This window comes from Acartia tonsa, chromosome 10 (genome assembly GCF_053477335.1).
Source record: "Acartia tonsa isolate MP-2025a chromosome 10, ASM5347733v1, whole genome shotgun sequence".
Taxonomy (NCBI): domain Eukaryota; kingdom Metazoa; phylum Arthropoda; class Copepoda; order Calanoida; family Acartiidae; genus Acartia; species Acartia tonsa.
In genome coordinates, this window is record NC_137269.1 from 10,385,677 (window position 1) to 10,409,678 (window position 24,002).

At 34.5% G+C, this 24,002-nt stretch overlaps 4 protein-coding genes across 8 annotated transcripts in view; 1 reads left to right on the forward strand and 3 right to left on the reverse strand.

Annotated features, from left to right (window-relative positions):
* Window positions 1-5,927, reverse strand: part of Cog2 (conserved oligomeric Golgi complex subunit 2) — a 24,083-nt gene extending 18,156 nt beyond the window's left edge. For both annotated transcript variants that reach the window (XM_080173431.1, XM_080173432.1), the window contains exons 1-6: window positions 5,803-5,927; window positions 3,929-4,021; window positions 2,164-2,282; window positions 1,896-1,985; window positions 1,182-1,261; window positions 811-893 (exon numbers count right to left, since the gene is read on the reverse strand). In XM_080173431.1, coding sequence (XP_080029557.1) covers window positions 811-893; window positions 1,182-1,261; window positions 1,896-1,985; window positions 2,164-2,282; window positions 3,929-4,021; window positions 5,803-5,907 — 570 coding nt within the window. In that variant the 5' untranslated portion in view covers window positions 5,908-5,927. The remainder of the gene's footprint in view (window positions 1-810; window positions 894-1,181; window positions 1,262-1,895; window positions 1,986-2,163; window positions 2,283-3,928; window positions 4,022-5,802) is intronic.
* LOC145329363 (pyrroline-5-carboxylate reductase-like) overlaps window positions 1-24,002 on the forward strand; it is a 400,948-nt gene that overhangs the window by 304,966 nt on the left and 71,980 nt on the right. The window lies entirely within an intron of this gene.
* Trax (Translin associated factor X) lies at window positions 5,925-19,845 on the reverse strand. 4 transcript variants are annotated; one of them, XR_013882876.1, is made up of 16 exons: window positions 19,698-19,845; window positions 18,515-18,592; window positions 18,116-18,159; window positions 17,268-17,368; window positions 16,562-16,795; window positions 15,685-15,811; window positions 15,119-15,222; window positions 14,590-14,698; window positions 14,272-14,313; window positions 10,758-10,852; window positions 9,744-9,969; window positions 9,374-9,437; window positions 8,368-8,447; window positions 7,842-7,931; window positions 6,576-7,310; window positions 5,925-6,243 (listed from the first exon to the last, which is right to left on the reverse strand). XR_013882876.1 is itself a non-coding variant. In XM_080173438.1 (15 exons), exons 1-15 carry the CDS (start codon window positions 19,843-19,845, stop codon window positions 7,203-7,205), a joined length of 1,647 nt encoding a protein of 548 aa, XP_080029564.1. In that variant the 3' UTR covers window positions 5,925-7,202. The 4 variants fall into 4 exon arrangements, 3 of the variants coding, with proteins under 3 accessions (XP_080029564.1, XP_080029565.1, XP_080029563.1); XM_080173438.1 differs by having other exon boundaries at window positions 5,925-7,310; window positions 18,515-18,589; XM_080173439.1 differs by having other exon boundaries at window positions 5,925-7,310; window positions 9,744-9,966.
* LOC145329364 (uncharacterized) lies at window positions 19,800-21,959 on the reverse strand. The gene is made up of 3 exons (XM_080173444.1): window positions 21,136-21,959; window positions 20,593-20,733; window positions 19,800-20,394 (listed from the first exon to the last, which is right to left on the reverse strand). Exons 1-3 carry the CDS (start codon window positions 21,228-21,230, stop codon window positions 20,280-20,282), a joined length of 351 nt encoding a protein of 116 aa, XP_080029570.1. The 5' UTR covers window positions 21,231-21,959; the 3' UTR covers window positions 19,800-20,279.

Consider the following 24,002-nt stretch of genomic DNA (forward strand, 5'->3'; position numbering starts at 1 on the left):
TGGCCGCTCCCAGCTGAGCTGCAGCTGTTACCCAGCTGCCATATGGATGGGCCGCCACTATTTTTGGTAGCATTTTTGAGCTCAGCAACCATAAAAACCTACCCCTAGACATGTCACATGCCCTATCTACTCTTCATACTCTTGGCGGCTCCCAGCCGTTTACCAGCCGGTTCTAGCCGTTTAGCAGCTGGTATTAGAAATTTAAAAAATGGTTATTGTTATCATTTAACATGAATTAAACCAAAAATATGTTTTTAAAAGTTGATTCCTACGTAATTAATGATGAATTTGCCCTGAAAATAGGCAAAAAACGGCTAAACGGCTGAGCCGCCAGCTGCCAGCCGTTACTTTTCCAACTTTTTGTTCGATTTAGGGAAAATAGACCTACCAAGGATTACTCATGCAAAATTTCAGATCGAAATACGAATTCTAAGTGCCAATTATACGTTGATTACGAGATGGTTGCATTAAACCCCCCCCCCCCTTATGGAATTTTCACACCAAAATTCAGTTAATTTTCTGAAGAAGATTACCTAATGTTCTCTAGAGCAAAGCAATACAGACAGACCGACAAACCAAGAAAGTTATAAAATAGCTGTGCATTGTTTAAAGATTAGACTCTCGGAGAAGTCATAGAAAAAAACATTTAGCCATTTCTGTCCATACAACAGAGAAAATCATAATTCTCAAATAATTTTAAAGTTTGAGGGCGGGGGGGGGGGGGGAGGGGGGTGAAACTGAACACCCCTTTACTCCCTTGGACGTCAATAAAACACTAATAATATCATTTTCTCTGTTTTTTTTACTCACCTTCATTTTAGAGCTAGAGAATAGGAGAAAATTGATATCTCCAGCGATTCTTTCAGTCACATCGCTTGGTATTGTATCGCCTCCTTAAAAATTAAATTAAAAGGTATTATGACCCGTATTATGCACAAACGAGAGCAAGTGATGATATGTTTTGTCAAAACATATATAGTTTACTTAAATTATTTCTAATCAGATTGAACTCAACAAAACGTTCGATACTATTTTGACAAACTAAATTATTTCTTTCATAAATCCGTCGTGAAGCCTAATTTTTCCCCTTCATTTGACCGTTTCAAACAGAAACCTTGGAAAACAAACAAAAAATGTTTGTCCTTGTTTAACCCTTGAGAGACAAGCTAAAATTTCTTTACCTTCAGCACCAAGCATACGTTCAACTTTAGACAAGGTATCAGAAATTTCTTGAAGGTTGGAGAGGCTTGCTTTCTTCTCTCTATAATAAAATCAATATTTATATAAAAGTGCCTGGATGTCGGACTGTCTATCTGTCTGTATGTGTGTACCGAAGGATCTCGCTAACCGCTAAACCGATAAGGTTCTTCTTTACAATACAGTTACTCATAGGTCCTGGGAAGGTTCATTACTATTTTTGGTAAGAGTACCACCAGGTTTCCTGAATTATAACTGCAGGATAGAGGGTGACGTAGATAAGTGGTAACGTATTGAGGTTAAGAGTTCGAGTTCAAGAACCCATGTGGAAACACAAATTTCTCAGTCTGTATACATTCACGCAACTTCCCTTTGGTTGTGTAATAAAGGGAAATAATTGAGTAGTTTGGATACTCATTAGTCAGTCACGTACTTAATGTCCCAACCCTTATCCCAAGCTCTTCTGCGGAGAGCGACATTCATTAATTACGGTGACTTAATTTTGGACACCTGCCATGCTCGGCTAGGGTGAGGTAATAAAGAGTAACTAGCATAATAAGCAGTTCAAGTACTTGTAGTTGAGCGTTAAGCTTCAGCTGGCCTTAGTGGCCAAACAAAAATGTCTCTTTCTACTCTATAACTACCAAGGTCCAAACACTAAGAAACAATGGCTACACAAACACGTAATATTAACTAACCTAATATCTGCTTGTTCTTGTAGTAAATTCTGAACTCTGTCAAGCGTGGCCTGGATGTCAGCTTCTGCTACCCCAACCTCTTTCTGAACTCTGCATAAAATCGTCAAGTCAATATATATAAAAAAATATTTACTTCAATTTGAGATAAATGTGTGTTTATATTGGTAAAACTGCTTTAAAACAGCCGAACTGATTGGCAGACGAACAGACGAAGTAAATTAAAGAGCTTTGCTTCTAAAAACAGGAATGATCCTGATAAAAAAATTACCGTAATAAGGGTTCTTTCAACTTTTCAATAGAGGTATCCAACCCAACCAAGTTTGTGGATAAATTAACAAAATCCGCGTAATCCTCGTTGATCAGTTCTATCATGCTTGACCGCAGAACCTGAATATAACAAGGATGAGAACATTCAATTTCAGAAGTAGCGAAGCACAGAAAATCATCAAATGGACAAACGGACAAGTGAGTTATAAAACAGATGTTCAGTTGTGATAACAAAAAAAAGAGAGGGAAAGTGTATTAAATTATTCAATATGATTATTGTGGTTAAATACTTTAATGGAAATACTATTTTTAATACAATTTTATATTTAGTTAATCAATATATATTTAGTAAAAATAAGTAGGATGTTTCCTAGTATCAAACAATAGTAAGTACCAAAGAAGTGTATCTTAATATATAAATGTATTGATTTTTATAAAGATAGTTTAAAAATATAGACGCTATTTTTTTATTATAGAGGGAGAGAGAGAAGCAACTGCTAACCGTATCTAGCTATTTCTATAAAAAATATTGTATTTACCAAATAATAAAAACATCGAGTATAGTCCCTTTCGTGGCCGATTCTTCGTATTTTCACATTAGCTTTTCTCCTATTTCTACCCCCTGCGGGGGCTCTAACCCTGCGGGGCAATTACCTAACCCAATATAACCTAAACTAGCCTAAAATGACCTATCAAAAGCCATTTGAAAATACGACGAATAGCTCCTTAAGAGGCGGCGTTGCCACGAAAGGGAATATACCCAAAAAATCTTTATAAAAACCTAACAATCCAGGTATTGGTATAACCAACAACTAAAGGGGGGGTTTTTTAATGCAACCATCTCGTAATCAGTAAGCAAATGACACTTAGAATTCGAATTTCGATCTGAACTTTTTCATGAGTAATCCTTGGTAGGTCTATTTTCCCTAAATCGAACAAAAAGTTGGAAAAGTAACGGCTAGCGGCTCAGCTGTTCAGCCGTTTTTTGCCTATTTTCAGGGTAAATCCATCATCAATTACGTAGGAATCGACTTTTTAAAACATTTTTTTTGGTTTAATTCATGTTAAATGATAGCAATAACCAATTTTAAAACTTCTATTACCAACATCTACCGTCTAGAACCGTTTGATAGCGTTTTGGAGTAAAAAGAGTATTAGGTTGAGAGAGGTTTCGTGACTAATTTGCAGTATAAATATCAAAAAAATGGCAAAATAGCTGAGCCGCCAGCCGTTACTTTTCCAACTTTTTGTTCGATTTAGGGAAAATAGACCTACCAAGGATTACTCATGCAAAATTATAGATGGAAATTCGAATTCTAAGTGCCATTTGCTCACTGATTACGAGATGGTTGCATTAACCCCCCCCCCCCCCTTAATTCGAAAATGATATTTCATGATTGCAGCTGTTTCTTGGGGGGCTATATCTTTTTTTGTTGCTAGTACAGTCCCCCAAAATCAGCTGCAATCACGAAATATTTTTTTTATCTATTCCGTTGTTGATTACCTACAGTTGCTAACTTTATCCTGTTTAGAGATATTATATAAATCACAAACATCACACAACTGGCATAGACTCAGGAATAAGGTATAACCAACAAGCGAACTAAATCTAAAATAATAATTGAAGGGGCTGATGGAAAGGTCGTCAATTCTACTATGTGTTGCACCCCAACGACAGCTGAAAAACACCTATATGTTTCGTGATTTTCCCCCCAATTAATTTCGTTGTTGGTATAAGCTGGCATTCACTGGATAAAATTACTAACCTTTAGGTATATTCCAAGGTCATCTCTTAGAGTATCCAGAGGAGTATCCTTTACATTCTGCTCAATAAAGAAGTTGTCTACGGTAAAATCAACCTAAAAATATTAAAAAAGTCATGATAAATCTGGGAACTTAAGGGGTAAGACAATGGACAATAAATTAAAGAACTGTACACACTCAATTATTTATTTAATTCTCACTTATGTAGATCAATGGAAATACTTCTTAAACTTAAGCATTTAGAGACATAGAAGTCAGCCTAGTGTTCACCCCACTCGTATTCCCCATGAGTCTAAAAAGTACCTTTAAATGGACGTCTTCTTAAATGGAACCCTTTAACCAAATAGAAAATTTCCCATAGTTAAGCATAAAGGTGCATGAACTAACTTTTTCCACATACAGTGTGGCCACAACCAAAAAAATACTGATACTGAAGAAAAAAAAGGAAATACTGAAAATACTGAATCCTAAAATAAGAAAAAATACTGAAAATACTGAAGAAAAAAAAGGAAATACTGAAAATACTGAATCCTAAAATAAGAAAAAATACTGAAATACTGAACAAAAAAATACAAATACTGAATAAGTATTTTTTTATATGATTCCTCATTTCAAAATTTCATATATCATACCTTTATAATTTGGGCAATATTTTAAAGACCTTTTAATTTTGCCTCAGAAAATGACTGATAAATATTTTAAATGATTACAAAACTTAAATACTTTTTAGTTAATTTAAGAGCATGCTAAAAAACTTTACCTTTAATAATCATGCAAAGTACTCACCTTAGATTATTCATTCTATTAATAGACAAAAAAAATATCTGAAAAAAATACTGTATAAAAGCATCTCAAATATCTAAAAAATTTATATTTGAGATGAAATTGAAAAAAAAATGTATATTACCATCATAGACGTCCAAGCTTTTTATTTTTTTTGGGGGGGGGTAAAATTTTTTTAAGGGGGGGATAATTCGCTTTTTGGGGGGGGTAAAATTCGCGCGTCGCAATTTTTTTTACCCCACCCAAAATTTTTACCCCGGGGGTAAAATTTGCTTGGGGGGGGGGTTAATTACCCCCCCTGAAATCTGTTGGCAGGGGTAAATTTTTTTTACTCCCCCCAAAATTTACCCCCTGGGATAAAATTTTTTTTTTGGGGGGGGTAATGTAAATTTTATGAAATATCTAGTATTAAAAATGCGCGCGAATCGCGCAAAATTTTTTTTGTTAGAGATTTTTATTTTGGGGGGGGGGGGGGTATTTACCCCCCCAAAATTGTTTTTTTGGGGGGGTAAATACCCCCTCCTTAATGGTTGGGGGTGCCTACGGCACCCCCAGGTTAGGGGTAAATTTTAAACAGGGGGGGTAATCGCCCCTTTACACCCCCCCTTGGACGTCTATGATTACCATAAAAAAAACCAAAATTAATGTACAAAGTTATAGGGTAATTTAAAGGAAAGTAAAGTGAGGCGCGAAGCGCCGAAAAAAATCTGACATCAACTACTTGAAAAAACATCTTATTTATGCAAAAAATTTTGGAATTTAAGAAATAATGAAAATACTGAATCATGAAAATTTCCAAAAACTGAAAAATACTGAATAAAATTTTCAAATACTGAATATTCAGTATTTACTGAAAATACTGAAGCCCCAATTTCCAAATACTGAAGAATACTGAAGATTTTCAGTATACTGAAGAATATGGCCACGCTGCACATAAAAACCACCCCATGCCCCCCCCCCCGCCTCCTGGGGGGGGGGGGGGCATAAACTTTCTTAAAAATGGACCAAGCATTGGCTTTGTTAGGAACCCTTTGACAAAATGGGGAGATTCTCCAGCCAAAGGGTTGATTGTCTCTTTCAATCTTTTTTTTACCTTCAAAAAGTCCTGTTTATTAACGGCCAATCCAGCCGGACAGGCTGGCACTACAGACTCTACCAATCCAGCCGGACACGCGGGCACCACCGACTCTACGCCCATTTTTATTAATTTCTAACTCTGAAAAAATACAAATATGTAATATGTATACAAAGATCTTATAAACCAAAAAAAAGAACAAACATAATGCTTTTCGAGCATATATTTGCTTCAAATTCTGAAACCAAAATTCTTAAGAATGAACTCTTTATGTAAGATGAGAGTGAAATTTGTTTTATATATCCAAATGGGAAAATAGAAAAAGTGTATTTACAATTATAAAAGTAATTTTCATCACAGCCTAAAAAATGATGTTCGTTTTCATATAAAAAAAAATAATAAGAATACACAAAAATAAGAATTTTCAACAAGAAAAATACGAATTTTTAATTGGAAAATCTAAATAAAAGTAACATCATGTCTGTCCGTCTGTCTGAAGATAAAGATTTCTGTAGCCGCTGAACCGACAATGTTGTGCTTTTCAGATTATATGCATACTGGCCCTGCAGGGGTATTAAGTTATTTCCTTGGAGGGTAGAACACCCCGACCTCATAAAAAAAAGTAATTAATAACAATTATGGGGGGTGGGGGAACCTTCACCAAACCTTTGGGCGAAGCCCGCCTTAAAAAAAATTAACTTGGTAAATCATAAAAAATAATAATATTTTGCAAGTGTCTACTTGTCAGTTTAAGAAATTAGAGTGTGCATCAAATTGTGTCATATAGTTACTTTAATTATAGTAATTTTGATAATAAAGCTTAAAGAACTATTTTTATATAGGAGAGGAGTGGGGTACTTCCTATCTCCTCTTGGGGCGAAGCCACTTTTATTAATATAGCACTTTTATTAATATAGCAATAGGTATTACAGTATAAAATTGTATACAGTTTAAGAGAAACGAATTGTCTAAAGATTTTCCACTCTTATTATATTGTGTTTTTAATTAAAATAGAAGTATTCTTCAAACACTTAACCTCGATTTTAACGTTTAGTATTTAACGTTTACCCTTAAAGCCACTTGTTTTTTTAAAATACAATTTTTTGGAGTAATTTTTTCTATGGGCAATTTATCTTAATGAGGTGGTGGTAGCCTCCCTAAAATAAACCTTCACAGGACATATGAGAAGCTACATGGTATAGGAGAACCATATAGGTTCAACAGTTGGCAATATCCTTTGGTACACACACATAGACAGATACAGATTCTGTTACTTTTATAAAAGGATTAAACCACGATATAAAAAATTAATAATAGGTAGGTAAAAAAACATAATACAAATTAAATACGTATCTCTTCGGCCAAAATATCAAAACTTAGGAATTTGAAATTCTTTACAAATAAATACTAAAATGAATTTAATTTTCATCTCCATATTCATCATTATTTTTATCAAACATGTCAACAACAAAGTTGTCAGGAATCTCGGAACCACGAACAGCAATAGCGTAGCAGGCATCCTCAACCTTCAGACACAAGACAGGGTCAATGGATAAAAAAATACAAGAAAGTCGTTCATATTACATCAGTAGAATAGACTAGATATCTATATATGTTACGCAAATTAATACATTCAAGGGGAATGGGGGTCCCTATTTTTAAACTAAACCTAAAACAAAATAGACCTCGGTCAAAATAAGAATAGCACTACGATTATTGTTTCTGAAATCCAAAATGGTCGCTGATTAAAATAAGGCCTCAAGGTGTACAAGTGGTGGTTCATGTTCAATTTAAAAAAAAAACAAATTTTAATTTTTTTGGGGAAAGGTCATTTTTTCCTATGGGCGATTTCTCATGGGATGGTGGTGGCAACCAAACAATCCCTAAAATAGTTATAGACCTTCCCAGGACTAATAAGGAGCTACACTGTAGAGGAGAACAATATCGATTCAGTTGTCAGAAAGATCCTATTGAACAGACAGACAGACAAAAATCCAGTTACTTTTATATTAGGATAGAATTTGTTTATCTTCCATCATTTATCCATGATTCCTGACCTTTCGCATGCTTTGTTTGAGAACTCCCATTTTCTTGCTGACAGAGCGGGGAGCACTCTGCTCCACTGTTAGGAACCCTCCATGAATAGTCTGCAATACAAATATTTCAAAAACATGATTGTCTTTGCTTTAAAAGATCTCACAAACTGTTGCAAATCTTTATATACATTTTTTGGAGGAAAATAGCCATTAAAAAAATTTGTTTCCTAGGAAAATGGAAATAAATGGAAAGGTAAGGGCAAGCTTGTAACTCTTGGAAAGGTCAGATCAGTATCGATATTTTAGATCCAAAAAATACTATAACACAGCCACTAAAAAATTTTAGGTAAAACATAATCAATATGTTTCAGTCTATTATCACATTATACCTGTAGAAACTGGAGTAAAGTAAAAAAGGCAGACCTTTCCTAATTATAGAGAAGCTACTCTACATAGTATATATTATACCTGTAGAAACTGGAGTAAAGTAAAAAAGGCAGACCTTTCCTTATTATAGAGAAGCTACTCTACATAGTATATATTATACCTGTAGAAACTGGAGTAATGTAAAACAGGCAGACCTATCCCCGGAGCTCAGACTATTGATGGCATTTCTCATTAGCTCACCTGTAATTTTTTTAGACTTTTTAAAATTTCATATTGATATTGTATGCGTTAGATATCCGAAAACAGCTGTTTTGCTTTTCAGATAAGATTTTGTTGTGGTTTAGATTATTTTTCATTTGAATGGTGGTACATTAACTGTATGTCATTGTTTAGGATAAAAGCCTCCTAATGTTTGTATAAAAGAAAATTATTAATAGATATAGCTAAAATTTTGAAAATTAATAGGTGTTAAACATTACTTATGGTATCCATATGTAGACAAACAATCAAATACTCTAGGTTTTACTTTGAACCAGATACATATATATTAATTCTAAATTATCTTATGAACGTTTAGTCACATAGGTTTTTTTTTGATGGACCAAAAGTATTGCTTAATTTTACCCACTTACCAAGTTACCATTGACAGAAATTAATAATCAATATCAAAAAAAATAAATTGCAGCTTTTAACAGATTATATCATAAAAACCTAAATATAACTGAATGCAGGGGTGTTATATTCTGCACAAGATTCATTTTTTTCCCTGCTGCAAATTTTTTTCCCCCTCTTGGTTTTTTTCAGCAATGTATGGGAAATATGGAAAAAATATTTACAGAACTCTTAATTTTATTCATATTCTCCCCCCTCTTACATATTCTTTTAGTTTTTTACACCAAGCAGGGGAGAAAAATGGAAAAAAAATGTTTTAAGTTCTCTTAATTTATACATTTTTTCCCCCCAACCACATATTTTTATTCCCCCCCCCCTTTAGCAGGGTCAATTTTACAGAATATACACCCCTGACTGAATGTGAATACTTGTTCCAAATAAAAAGTGTGACTACCATACAAAAAAAAATACTTTTTGAACAAACCAATGTAAAAAGATTATTTCTAAATTGTTGCAAAAGACTTTACTAATTTTATTCATTTAAAAAAATTAACCTGTTAGATCAGCTAGGCCAAGAACAAAATCTGTCTGTGGAACTGTAACTCTCAACTCTTCACCCTACAATACATTAAACATAATCAGAAGAATCTACATATATATTCCTATGTAAAATAGTTGGGGGGGTTTTTCTGTCCGTTTATAAGTAGCTTAACCCTAAACAGATTGAATTATCCAATTTTTGGGAGCATAGCAATCATAGCCCCTAGAATGGTAATCGCCTTATCTTATGTCTGAAATAGATTCTAAGGATTATCTAAGGCGATATGTTATTTAAACAATATTTTTTAACTGGCCAAAAACTTGGAGGAAAAAAGGTTACTTCTTATAGAATATCTTTTCCTGCAATGTAATACATGTACTTACATTTTCAATCATTTGATCAATTTTGAGTTGAACCTCGTCTGAAACCTTAGCGGTAGTACCGTAATACTGCATGGCATACTCCAACATCTCCGCATCTTTCTTCGCCTTCTCTGTGTCTATTTCATTCTTGTTTGCGTCGGGCGGCGATTCTTCACCTGTTTTGGAATCTTTGGCTGTTTCTGATTTGTCATTTTCAGTCCCTTCTTCGTCGGATAATTCGGGGCTTCTATAAGAAAATTAAAGTAAATTTACGCATTTTTGAAGTTTTGTTACTTCAATTTAAAACATACCTACTAACTGCCTAAACATTGCATTCTTAAATCTTAATAGCGAATATACTATATAATTCACTTAGTGGACCAAAACCAACCAATCGAGATTAATAAAAGTCCCAACAGTTTTCAAGCCAGAGAGTTAGAAAACATTTTTAAAAATTTTGGTTCCAGTATTTTCTATGATTTACACTCCATTTCCTTTTCCTCCTTGGTTCAAACTCTACAGTCCAGGGATATAAAGGGATAAGACATTGGACGACAAATTGATAAATACATCCTCCCCAATGAGGATAATCAAAATTACCACTTACTTATGAAGGAAAAAATTATTGGTTGAAATGTCTGGATACTATTTAATATTACCTAGTTTATAACTAATCCAAAGTTTTTGAGTCAACAAATGAAATACGACAACGTGGCTATAAAAATTTGGGTAAAAGTGTAATAAATAGCCTAACATCCTCCCCCTCCTTTGCTACAAATTGCATACATAAAATACATGGTGTATAATCTGCATAATTGACCCTGCTTAAGGAGGGGGGGGGGGGGGGGGGAGGGAGGTAGAAAAATAAAAAAATGTGTGATTGGGGGGAAAAAATGTAAAAATTAAGAGAACTGGAAACATTTTCTCCATTTTTCATGAAAAAAAATTTATAAAAAAATATGTGGTAGGGGGGATAAAATGAATAAAATATAGAGTTCTTCAAATACATTTCCATTTTTCTCCCCTCCATGGTACCTGGGTGGAAAAATGAGCTGATCTTGAACCTCTTCCCAGCTGACGAGTTTGTTGGAGCTGATGTAGTGATAGAATGATAATGCTTCAATCCATTCCTAAATAAATCATACATATATAAAAGCAACAGGATGTCTACCTAAGTGTCTGTCTGTAACAAAGGATCTCGCTAGCCATAGGAACAATATGGTTATCATATACAGATACAGTGAAGGTTTTTAACTATTTTGTTGGAGGGTATCCTTCTTCCTATGTCTCTTTCTTCCTCTTATTTTTAAGGTCACTGAACAAGGGGGGGGGGGAAGTTCTGACACTTTTGCGTAAACAGTGATTATAGGCTTTGTCTTTGGAGATAATGGATAGGTTATTTGGCAAAAAAGTTTCCTTTTGGGATGTAGTTTTCCTATTTTTAAAAAAAAATTGGATTCGGCCTCCAGGTTCCGGTACTCCAGGCCTCCAGGTGGATTCTGGACAGGTAAAAAAAAAAATTCAAGATAGAACAAAACTTATTTAACAAAAGTTTGTACTTTATGGATGGTATGAACTAATTTGAAGAAATTTTTGAAATCGGGCTCCAGGTTCAGGTGCTGCAGGCCTCCAGGTGGATCCTGGACAGGTAAAAATTGAAAATTTTTACTTTAAAAGTTAGAACAAAACTTATTTAACAAAAGTTGCTACTTTCTGGATGGTATGATCTAATTTGAAGAAATTTTTGAAATCAGGCTCCAGGTTCTGGTACTGCAGGCCTCCAGGTGGATCATGGACAGGTAAAAATTGAAAATTTTTAATTTAATAGTTAGAACAAAACTTATTTAACAAAAGTGGCTTCTTTAAAGATGGTTTGAACTAATTTGTAGAAAATTTTAAAATCGGGCTCCAGGTTCAGGTACTGCAGGCCTCCAGGTGGATCCTGGACAGGTAAAAACTGAATTTTTTTACTTAAAAGTTAGAACAAAACTTATTTGACAAAAGTGGCTTCTTTATAGATAGTATTAACTAATTTGAAGAAAAATTTTGAAATCGGGCTCCAGGTTTAGGTACTGCAGGCCTTCAGGTGGATCCTGGACAGGTAAAAACTGAAATTTTTACTTTAAAAGTTAGAACAATACCTATTTAACTAAAGTGGCTTCTTTATAGATGATATTAACTAATCTGAAAAAAATTTTGAAATTTGGCTCCAGGTTCAGGTAAAAATTTCAATTTTTACTTTAAAAGTTAGAACAAAACTTATTTAACAAAAGTGGCTTCTTTATAGATAGAAGGAAGTAATTTGAAGAAAATTTTGAAATCAGGCGCCAGGTTCAGGTACTGCAGGCCTCCAGGTGGATCCTGGACAGGTAAAAATTAAAAATTTTTACTTTAAAAGTTAAAACAAAACTTATTTGACAAAAGTGGCTTCTTTAAAGATGGTAGGAAGTAATTCGAAGAAAATTTTGAAATTTCAAAATTTTCTTCAAATTAGTTAATACCATCCATAAAGTATCAACTTTTGTAAAATAAGTTTTGATCTAACTTTTAAAGTGAAAAAATTCAATTTTTACATGTCCAGGATCTACCTGGAGGCCTGCAGTACCTGAACCTGGAGCCCAATTTCAAATTTTTCTTTAAAGTATTTAATACCATCCATAAAGTATCAACTTTTGTTCAATAAGTTTTGTTCTAACTTTAATAGAAAAAAATTTTAGTTTTTACCTGTCCAGGATCCACCTGGAGGCCTGCAGTACCTGAACCTGGAGCCTGATTTCAAAATTTTCTTCAAATTACTTCCTACCATCCATACAGAAGCAACTTTTGTTAAATAAGTTTTGTTCTAACTTTTAAAGTAAAGAATTTCAATTTTTACCTGTCCAGGATCTACCTGGAGGCATGCAGTACCTGAACCTGGAGCCCAATTTCAAAATTTTCTTCAAAATAGTTCATACCATCTATAAAGAAGCCACTTTTTTAAAATAAGTTTTTTTCTAACTTTTAAAGTAAAAAATTACTGTTTATCTGTCCAGGATCCACCTGGAGGCCTGCAGTACCTGAACCTCGAGCTCAATTTCAAAATTTTTTTCAGATTAGTTAAAACCATCTATAAAGAAGCCACTTTTGTAAAAATAAGTTTTGTTTTAACTTTTAAAGTAAAAATTTTAACTTTACCTGTCCAGGATCCACCTGGAGGCCTGCAGCACCTGAACCTGGAGCCCGATATCAAAATTTTCTTCAGATTAGTTAATACCATCTATAAAGAAGCCACTTTTGTAAAAATAAGTTTTGTTCTAACTTTTAAAGTAAAAATTATCAATTTTTACCCTTCCAGGATCCACCTGGAGGCCTGCAGTACCTGAACCTGGAGCCCGATTTCAAAATTTTCTTCAAATTAGTTCATACCATCCATAAAGAAGCCACTTTTGTTAAATAAGTTTTGTTCTAACTTTTAAATTAAAAATTTTAAATTTTTACCTGTCCAGGATCCACTTGGAGGCCTGCAGCACCTGAACCTGGAGCCCGATTTCAAAATTTTCTTCAAATTAGTTCATACCATCCATAAAGAAGCCACTTTTGTTTAATACGTTTTGTTCTAACTTTTAAAGTAAAAATTTTCAATTTTTACCTGTCCAGGATCCACCTGGAGGCCTGCAGTACCAGAACCTGGAGCCCGATTTCAAAAATTTCTTCAAATTAGTTCATACCATCCATAAAGTACAAACTTTTGTTAAATAAGTTTTGTTCTAACTTTTAAATTAAAAATTTTCAATTTTTACCTGTCCAGGATCCACTTGGAGGCCTGCAGCACCTGAACCTGGAGCCCGATTTCAAAATTTTCTTCAAATTAGTTCATACCATCCATAAAGAAGCCACTTTTGTTTAATACGTTTTGTTCTAACTTTTAAAGTAAAAATTTTCAATTTTTACATGTCCAGGATCCACCTGGAGGCCTGCAGCACCTGAACCTGGAGCCCGATTTCAAAATTTTCCTCAGATTAGTTAATACCATCTATAAAGAAGCCACTTTTGTTAAAAAAGTTTTGTTCTAACTTTAAAATTAAAAATTTTCAATTTTTACCTGTCCAGGATCCACCTGGAGGCCTGCAGTACCAGAACCTGGAGCCCGAATTCAAAAATTTCTTCAAATTAGTTCATACCATCCATAAAGTACAAACTTTTGTTAAATAAGTTTTGTTCTATCTTGAATTTTCAATTTTTACCTGTCCAGAATCCACCTGGAGGCCTGGAGTACCGGAACCTGGAGGCCAAATCCAAAATTTTTTTAAAAATAGGAAAACTACATCCCAAAAGGAAACTTTTTTGCCAAATAACCTATCCATTATCTCCAAAGACAAAGCCTATAATCACTGTTTACGCAAAAGTGTCAGAACTTCCCCCCCCCCCCCTTGCTTGATAATTTACCTTATGTTCGTCAATCCATGATTTATAATGTGCTTGGCTACTTAAGGATGTTGTCATCCATATTGTTTTAATATTAGTTTCACGGACAACACGGTTATGTGAAAATTATTGTTAAAACACCAACCTGAAGCCCCGCAGTGTAGTTTCTTAAAAACTGAAAATGATCCTAAAATAAAAATCAATTAGTTAATAACAGAATATACTTTGTGTTTTACAGTGCTCTGCAATATGAAGAAATCTATCTAACATATCTATCGACCCCTATACCCAAAATAGCTTTTAAAAAAACCACACAAATATGCTGATTAAGTTTTACACTCTACAAGTGTTAATGTTATACAATTTGATGCAGGAGCTTTGCTTTTATGGATGTTGATCATCCTTTGTTTATACTTTTATTTCATTTGGTTCTTACAGGTTTAATATAAAAAGAAAAATGAACCTCATCTTTTAGTTCGAGAGCCACCAGCCTCCAGAGATTGAATCTGATGTCATACAATCTTGTCTCCACGTCTTTCAGAATCACATCTGCTTCTCCTTCGTGTTGAATCCTAACATAAGTTTCCTCAACGTGTCTGTTGAGCAAAGAAATCCCCCCCCCCCCCCTACATTAATAATTTCGAAATAAGAGTGGGGGGGGGGGGCAGGGGATTTAATACGGGAAAAAAACTAACACACCCTGACCTCTCCCCTTAATTAGTAGCGAAACCTCTGTAGTATCCTCCGTCCGTCCGTCCGATTCAGTCCGTAACGCTTTATGGGGAAATGAAATCGGGATGTTATTTGTATTGGGGATTTTTCTCGGTAGGGTGGTAATACCCTCCCCCAAAAGCTATAAACCTTCTAAGGACCTATAAGGAGCTACAGGGTAAAGGAGAACCATATCTGTTCAGCGGTAAGCCATACCTTTCGGTACAAACAGACAAGACACAGACATCCTATTACTTTTAAACAAGGATATTGTTGCTAACCTGTGTAAATGGAATATGATACGTTTGCTCTCAACAGTGATGTCTCTGCTAAGCTTCACAATCCTTTCCATCTTGTCATGACGAGAATCCAATTCATCTGCCAACTAAAACAAGGATGACAACATCCATAAACACAACAAATCCTTCATTGTCTTATCCTTGTATTGTAGAGTATCAGTGTGCCAAAGTTTTCGCAAATTACCAGAGAAAGTTTTTAATATTGGCAGTTGGACGGTTAAGAAGTCATTAATAACAACAATTTAATTCAAGAGAACTATGTACGAACAAGTAAATTTAAGCAACTTTAAACAGTAAATGTCAAGTTTTAATATGGAATATATTAGATTTCATTTAGGTATAGTAAAATTAACGGAATAAATTCTACCATTTTTTAAAGGGTAATTTGCAATGATATAACTATGTGATTAATGTACTACTCCCTTTCAAAGCATTCTCTTCTGTGAATAGTCCCCTTTATCTTTGTTAAATTGTAAATATTTTAATCACTTTTCGTTAACATTACCTACCTTCCTTCTCAAATTTTAAAACCGTAGAAAATTACTTACATTTCCAAAGATGATACTGCATCTTTCTTTGATGGGATCAAGTGGCATTTCATTTGCTTCATTGTTGCTGTCTCTTTGCTTATCATCGTCCTTGTTACCATCTCTTCTACTCCTGTTTTGATTCCTCCTTAAAATTAAGGTATAGCAGTTCAGGTCTTTTTTTTTGCAGGGGTGTTTATTCTGCATGGTTGACCCTGCTAAAGGGGAGGGGGGGGGGGGGGAGGTGAATAAAAGATATGTAGTTGAAGGGGAAAAAATGTAAAATTAAGAAGAGAACTGAAAACATTTTTTACCATTTTTCTCCCCTTCTTGGTGAAAAAAACTAAAAGAATATGTGGGAAGGGGTCAGGGGAAATATGAATAAAATAAAGAGTACCTACTGAAAATATTTTTCCACATTTTCCCCTTCCTTGCTGGGAAAAACTAGAAATGAATCTTATACAGAATATACAACCCTGCTTATTTTTTCCCTAAATAAGTTACAGGGTTTTTGTGAGTCTCTCTGTCTGTGTATGCACCAAAGGATCTTGCATGGACAATGACAAGAAAAATGGTGGGTAGCATCCAAAGTTTTTTTTGTATTTTATTTCACATTAGCTTTTCATGCTTTTTCTAAACATAATATCAAAATACTCCATGCCTTAACTACTACTAACCCCATTAAAAAACTCAGGCTACTTCATTTCAATATGCTTAATTTTAGGTTAGGTTAAGTAAGGGTTAAAAAATGGCCGCTGTAGGGGCTAGAATTTATTTCATATATATAAAGACCTTTAAAAATATTGCTAGAATCCGCAATGCACAACTCGAAAAGGGGGGGGGGGGTGCGGATTTTTATAAGAATCCGAATCCGAATTGCCAACCCTAATATAAATACCTGTTATCATTTCTGCCAAATCTACCCCCACCTCCATCTCTACCCCGTCCCCCGCCATCCCTGCCGCCACGCTCACCACCTCCTCCACCCCCATAACCCCTCCTATCACCACCTCCACTACCATAACCCCTCTTATCACCCCCTCCTCCACCATAACCCCGCCTATCCCCCCTACCACCACCACTCTGACCGCCCCGCCTGTTATTGTCTCTGCTGCCCTCATAGCCTCTATCACTAGGTAAATGATGATACAACAAGGAAATTATTTTATTATAGGTAAGGTACCTACCTATTTTTCTGTATTATAGACAGATTTTCGCGGATATTTAAATGAAAAATTACAAAAATTATATTAATTTTATGATTTTCATTTTAATATTTAAGGAACATTGCCTGTAATAAGATGCTTTACATGATTTTTCAGTATGGCTGAGAACCGGTTGTAATCCACCGGATATTAATCGGTTTAGAATCCATACTGGAATACCTAGTTATTTCTCACATCGTATTATAAACAGCTTTCCGCGGATATAGAATGTACAATTATAAGATTAAAACCAGTTTTTATAATTGTACATTTTATATTCGTAGAAAGCTGGATAATATATAATACGATGTTAGACATAGTTTTTTCGTATGGATGAGCACCGGTTCCTATCCACCGGATTCGAATGAATACGAGAAAATATATTAAATTGTTGTATCCCTATTATAATGATGGTGTGTGTCAGTTGGATAATCTCGTTTCCACTGTTTCCTCTCCTCAATCTTGTCACGCCTCCGTTTCTCTAACATAGCGTCCAAATCCTTACAAACAAAATGATGATTTTATCTCCAGCATGCAGTGATCTTAAGGGATAAGACAATGGGTGATAAACTGATATATAACCCCAATGATAATAAACAAAATAAATTACACCTTCTGTAAACTTAATGGCTAAACAGTAAAGACACTACCAGGTTGGAACCAACCAATGAAAATACAATAAAAGTACCTAAAACTACCAACGCATAAGATATAAGGGTTAAGTGTAATTTACAGTTTAATGTCTCATCTCTTTCTGCCTTTATGGCTTTAAAACCGATCAATAATTCGCCAGGGTTGTATATTCTACATGGGATCCCAGGCTCAGGGGGGGGGGGGGGGGGGAATAAAAAATAAGTGGTTGGAGGGGAAAAAAATGTAAAAATTAAGAAAACTGAAAACATTTTTTTCATTTCCCCCCCTCCTTGGTGAAAAAATCTAAAAAAATGTGTGGTAGGAGGGAAAAAATAAATAAAATATAGAGTTCTTTAAATATTTTTCCATACTTGGTGAGAAAACACTAGGGGGGGGGAAAAATAAAAAAAATTTGTCGCCGGGGAAAAAAAATTAATCTTGTGCAGAATATACACCCCTGTAATTCGCTGAAAAATTTGTTATTGTATAGTATTAAAGAAAATCACATTTCCACCATAGTGTTATGTAGTGATTGACTGACAGACAAAGTGAATAATAGAATCGCTACTAACAATGCACAGCACTTGACAATAAAAACCTTTTTGAAGAAATACCTTCTTGACTTGGTATCCAGTTTTACAGTTTTTACACTCATCTCCTAAAAATTGAATTTATAATCAAAGTACGCTTGTTTGAACATGGGTATGTTGATTAAGTAAGGGTGTGAATGTATCCATCCCCCCCCCCACCCCCCGGACAATTAAATCACCCTTTTTGATGTCTGTATAACACTCCTATAAAACTCACAACCCACTGGAAAAACCCTTTGCACGCCTCTCGTTTTTGATAACAAAGAAACTTTATTGTAGGTAACATGTCAACTACAAAATAAAATGAAAACATGTCTTTTGTAATCTGTGTTAATACGTTAAACAAATTCTTGCATAAAAATGTTTTAAACTTACTAGCAGCTTGTGTCATAAATACTTACCTATGTAAAATAAAATAAGCACCTGAAACCCATTTCTCACAATCTGGATTTGGACATCTCCATCTCTTTTTATATGGCCGTTTGTCCTCTCTTTTTCCTGCTTAGTTGTACTTGTAGAGTTTTTCTCTCGTAGTATTTAACATTTTTTAATAGACATGTATTAATGGTAAAGGGACTATGCACGAATGAGTGCAAGTGATGTTGAGTACCTTCTAGCAGTGATAATCAATTTATTTTTTGTTGAACATAGGTTAGGTACTTTAGAGAAAAACAGAGAGGGAAAGGTTTAAATAACTGTATCTTTGTCTTATAAGTGAGAGGATAGGTTATTAAGGAAAAAAGTTTTGAGGTGCATTTTTCTTATATTTAAAAAATTTTGGATTTCGCCTCCAGATTCAGGTGCTGCAGGCCTACAGGTTGTCTCTGGACAGGTAAGAATGAAAAAAAAAAGAGTTAGAAGTCAAATTATAAAACATATATGCATCCTTTTGAATGCTATTAATATATTTGAAAATAAAAGATGCATATTTTGTTTTATAAGTTGAACTCTTCAAAAATTTTTTTTTCATTTTTACCTGTCCGGAAACAACCTGGAGGCCTGCAGCACCTGAACCTTGAGGCCAAATCCAAAATTTTTATAAATATAAGAAAAATACACCCCAAAAGTAAACTTCTTTCCTTTCCCCCAAACCCATTTTTTAATTTCAGTTTTAAAGAAAATAAAAAAAATTGGGGGGGGGGGGGGGAGATAAATTTTTTCTAGGGGCGATTTCTCTTTGGATGATGGTGGTACCCTCCCCAAAAACAGTTATAAGCTTCCCGGGACCTATGAAAAGCTACCTTGTTAAAAACCCGATCGGTTCAGCGGTTAGCGAGATATTTAGGTACAAACAGACAGACATCGTTCTAATTTGTATTATAGATAAAATAGGATGGACATAATCAAAGAAATTAGATTATATAGAGTAGGAAATTTAGCCGCCTATCACGAACAGCGACTGAGAAAATTAATCTCGCTTAGAAATCCCATGTCAAATAGGTAAAACTTTACCGACAAACTTAATGCTAAGTAACAAATAGAAACCATGCAAAATAATTTCAGCAAACTATTTATCGTAACAGCTGAGAAGTGCAACCAAAGTGTTTTATTATATAACGTCGCTACTGTAAATGAAACATGTTTGGATATCTACAAGTAATAATGCCTTCAGTAGCAGATTCTACAGCCGTACCAACTCTTTCATCTTTATCTAAAGTCATTGTGAGCTCAATCTGAAAGGAAACTACGATAATAGTAATAAAGCAACTTGGGTGTGAAAACTTTATTGGTTCAATCAAATAATAGTACAGCATTATTCGGCAGAACTTTCTATAAAAATATCAGAAAAAAACGTACATAGAAAATGTTTGCCATAAATTATTACACATATTTGATGTTGTTAAATAAAATGTAATAATTAAGAGCCAGAAAGCAAACAGATTTTACATACGAAAAATTAAAATTGATGACATTAAATTTATTTATTTTATATAAAATACAAAGCTATTGATAAATCATTTAGAACAATGAACAATATGAAGTTACAGTGTCTAATCAATTTATTATTATTAAACGTTAAAAACAAAGTAATTCTACACAGAAAAGACTACAAACAACGATGTGGCCAAGAAAAAGCAAAGATTTAATGAAAAAGAATGAACAATTCAAACTTTAAGCAAGCTTTAAATTACAGACATTCAAAAATACTTTGTTTACTCATGGCAGCCACATGTAACAAGAGACCAATCTAGAAAGCGAAGAGAAGGAGGAAGGCCATCATAAGACAGAAGAGACCCATAGCCTCGGACAGGGCGAATCCAAGAATGGCGTAGGAGAACAGCTGCTGCTTAAGGGATGGGTTCCTAAACAAAATATATATAAATTAACAATAGGAAGAAGAAAATACGAATATACCTAGGTCTCATAAAGCCTTTAGAGACTACTTGAATAGTTAGAATTAGTGTTCTGAAAATGAAACATTTTGCAGCCGGGAGAAATAAATAAATCTTGTAAAGAATATAATTATACACACCCCTGTTAAATAAATAAAAACTACAAACCTGGCATAACCAATGATCAGAGATCCGAAGACGGATCCGATACCAGCTCCGGAACCGGCGACACCGACGGTGGCGGCTCCAGCTCCGATGAACTTGGCGGCGGAGTCAATGTCGCTCTTGCCAGCAGAGGTAGACAGTTGTCTGAAAATATAATACTCTATTTTTGTCATGTCTTAAAATGTACAAAAATTTTTCTCAAATTAGACATTTATAATGAATTACGATAACGATCTAAACCCTCGTTATTGAACAAATTATAAAACGGAAAGTATTTAGAAAAGTACATATATTCTAGCAATACTTTACTCTAGACTTCGCTTCAGGGAAGCTATAAATTCTTATCTAGAACATAATATTTAGCCGCATGGTGAAAAATTAAAATCAATTATAAATAAAATGTCCGACATTATATCTTTATTAAGCTTGCTCAATTTTAAACAGTTTTTATTTCGAGATTTATAGCCACAACATAACCCTCTATAAATCAAAGAATAAAAATAGGATATTGGGAATTTGTCTGCGGAAATTAATAACTATTCATACCTGGGGGCGGCCAAGAGCCAGGCGGGACGCTGAGATCTAGCGGCCAGGGTGGCGGCGAGGCGGGGGCAGACGGTCAGGCGGGCAATAGCAGACATTCTGATCTTTGGGTTTGAAGATTAGTCTGAAATATTCATAATTTTTTTATATTAGTTTCAAACTAGAAAACATGTTATTTTTTTGACATGAAATAACTCTAAATCTGAGTACCTAGATTATTAATATTAAAAGATATGGAATCGTTTACTCGTATATATAATTTTAGGCTTAAAGATTAAGAGTCTAGATTTTAGAGTCATTAAAATGCAACATAACAAGCAGATAATATTATAATTTACAGTCCAAAGTCTATTCCCTCCCTTGCTTAAATGAACGTACAAGCACAGGATAGCTACGATTTCTAAAAAGCACCTACTACAGGAATCACAATGCAACGTTTAAAATTAATAAAACAATTTAAAATGCCTAAATTAACGAAAGAAAAAGATGCCCATTACGGAAGGACCGACCAAACCTAATTTTACAGATGACTAAGTGCAAGATAAACCTATGCCTTTAAATTAACTTATTATATAATGCAAAATTATCTGATCAAAACTGGCACGATTTTTCTGCATGACTAAAAAAAAGCTATGAAAAAAAACAGTTTTCTATTACTAGCACAAATGATTATGAGAATAAAATGACAAACGCTAGAAAAGTAAAGCTTTGAATGATAAAAAAATGTTGGCAAAATGCGGCCTCTTCAAATAAAACTGGCATGTTCCCCCAGTCTAGCAGAGCACAGCAGACAAAATCCACCATATTTGTTCCAAAACTAAAATGACTGACTTCTACCCCCTCCCCCTTGGAGGAATTTTCCTTCCCCCCCTCGCTGACGTCAAATGTTCTGTACAAAATTTACCGCGGTCTTCGCGCAACAGGGCTGCCAACTTTAAGAGTTTTGAATAAGGATAACAGGGCTGTCAACTCTTAATAAATTTTTCTTCAAAGTTTGTAAAACCAATAGTTAATAGATTAAACACGATCTCTTATTCGTAGGCTTCAAAACTTTCAGTACTTTCTCATATATATGTTAATTAGTTGGCCTGAGCTAATAATGTCCAACCTTTTCAATCATCATGATCTATATGCAGCAGAAGGGGTATTTTTGTTGAACATCATTGGGGATGTATATCAATTGATCGTCTATTGTCTTGTCATATTTGCAGTCCAATCCCTCTCCCCTGAATTTGGCCTCACACAAAAAGATTTTTGCAATCAGAATTTTTATAAGCGAAGCTTTTCTATAATTAGGGTCGGTACGTCTGGAACGTATAGCTTTTTTCGTTAATTTAGGCATTTTAGAATTGTCCTATCGATTTCAAACATAGCATGGTGATTCCTGTAGTAGTTAGGTACGATTTAGAAAGCGTAGTAACTCTATAATCGTTACCAGAATGTCCGTACTTACATTTAAAACATCCGATTAATCTGATTGTTTGAATACTGATTCCTAGGACAACAAAGTACAATGTTATAAGCGAAGCATCACTATAATCAAGTCCTAAAAATGTAAGTATGTCCTTAAACATTATCCTGTTTCTAAGCAGTTTTTCAACAAAGGACCACCCTCAACGTCACAAAAAACGGTTTTTGATATTATAGCCCCCATAGTGCCTATATGAAAAATTAAAGACCATTTTTCCATACAATTTGGGGTCGGAGATTCCGAATCTGGCGTCCATTTTTATGTAGCTGACCTCCTTGATGCCAAAAAATTGCGCCAAAGTTGACTACCCTTCAAAAAATCCGCGAACAACAATTTTAGCAAAATAAAAATCTACCAAATTATTTTGATCATAAGATAGATAGATAGTTAGATTTAAATAAATATAATTATTTTGTTTCTTTCTTAAACGCCGAGAGAGAGAGAGAGAGAGAGGGAGAAAAGGAGATAGAAAGAAAGACAAAAGGAGACAATTATAAAGGGAGAGAAATAAAAGATATTTTTTGGATAAAATGTATAATATAATATATAAAGATAGAGAGAGAGAGTGAAAGAAAAGGTAAGAGACAGAGAGAGAAAAGAGGAAAGAAAGAAAGAGAGAGAGAGAGGGAGAGAGTAAAGTGGAAAGAAAGAGAGAGAGAAAAGGAGAAAGAAAGACAAAGAGAGAAGGAGAGAGAGAGAGAGACAGAAAGAAGAAGAGAGAGAGATAGAGAAAAGGAGAAAGAGAGTAAGAGAAAAAAGGGCAAAGAAAGAGAGAGAGAGGGGGAGAGAGAAAGGGGGAAGGAAAGAAAGAGATAGAGAGAGAGAGAAAAGGAGAAAGAAAGACAGAGAGAGAGAAAAAAAAAGATAAAGAAAGACAGAGAGAGAGAGAGATAGAGAGAAGGAAAGAGAAAGACAGAGAGAATGAGAGAGACAGAGAGAAAAGGAGAAAGAAAGACAGAGAAAGAGAGAGAGAAAAAAGGATTAAGAAAGACAGAGAGAGAGAGAGATAGAGAGAGAAGGAGAGAGAGAGACAGAGAGAAGGAGAGACAGAGAGAAGAAGGGAGAGAAAAGAGAGGCCGAGGGAGAGAGAAAACGAGAAAGAGAGAGAGAGAGTGAGAGAGAGACCAAGAGAGAATTAGAGAACAAAAGAAAGAGAGAAAGAGAAGCAGAGAGAAAGAGTGAGAAGGAGAGAGAGAGAGAAAGAGTGAGATAGAGAGAGGAGAGAGGAGAGAAAAAAAGAGAGAGTGAGAGAGAGAAAAAGTGAGAAAATGTGTTAGATAGATAAAAAGAGAAACAGGGAGAAAAGGAGATAGAAAGAAAGAAAGAGGGGATAATATAAAGTGAGAGAAAGAAAAGATATTTTTTTGATAGAATAGAAGACCTTACGTGTAATCTCCTT

Excerpts from the sequence above, each read along its gene's own strand:
- Trax (XM_080173437.1), bottom strand. The coding sequence starts at position 19,845 with ATGCTGTACTATTATTTGATTGAACCAATAAAGTTTTCACACCCAAGT. Across the intron at positions 8,448-9,373 it reads TGGCCTAGCTGATCTAACAG|GTGAGCTAATGAGAAATGCC; the intron begins GTTAATTTTTTT and ends AAAAAATTACAG. Across the intron at positions 7,932-8,367 it reads CATTACTCCAGTTTCTACAG|ACTATTCATGGAGGGTTCCT; the intron begins GTATAATATATA and ends TTTGTATTGCAG.
- LOC145329364 (XM_080173444.1), bottom strand. The coding sequence starts at position 21,230 with ATGTCTGCTATTGCCCGCCTGACCGTCTGCCCCCGCCTCGCCGCCACC. Across the intron at positions 20,734-21,135 it reads TGGCTCTTGGCCGCCCCCAG|ACAACTGTCTACCTCTGCTG; the intron begins GTATGAATAGTT and ends TTATATTTTCAG. Across the intron at positions 20,395-20,592 it reads CTGATCATTGGTTATGCCAG|GAACCCATCCCTTAAGCAGC; the intron begins GTTTGTAGTTTT and ends TATTTTGTTTAG.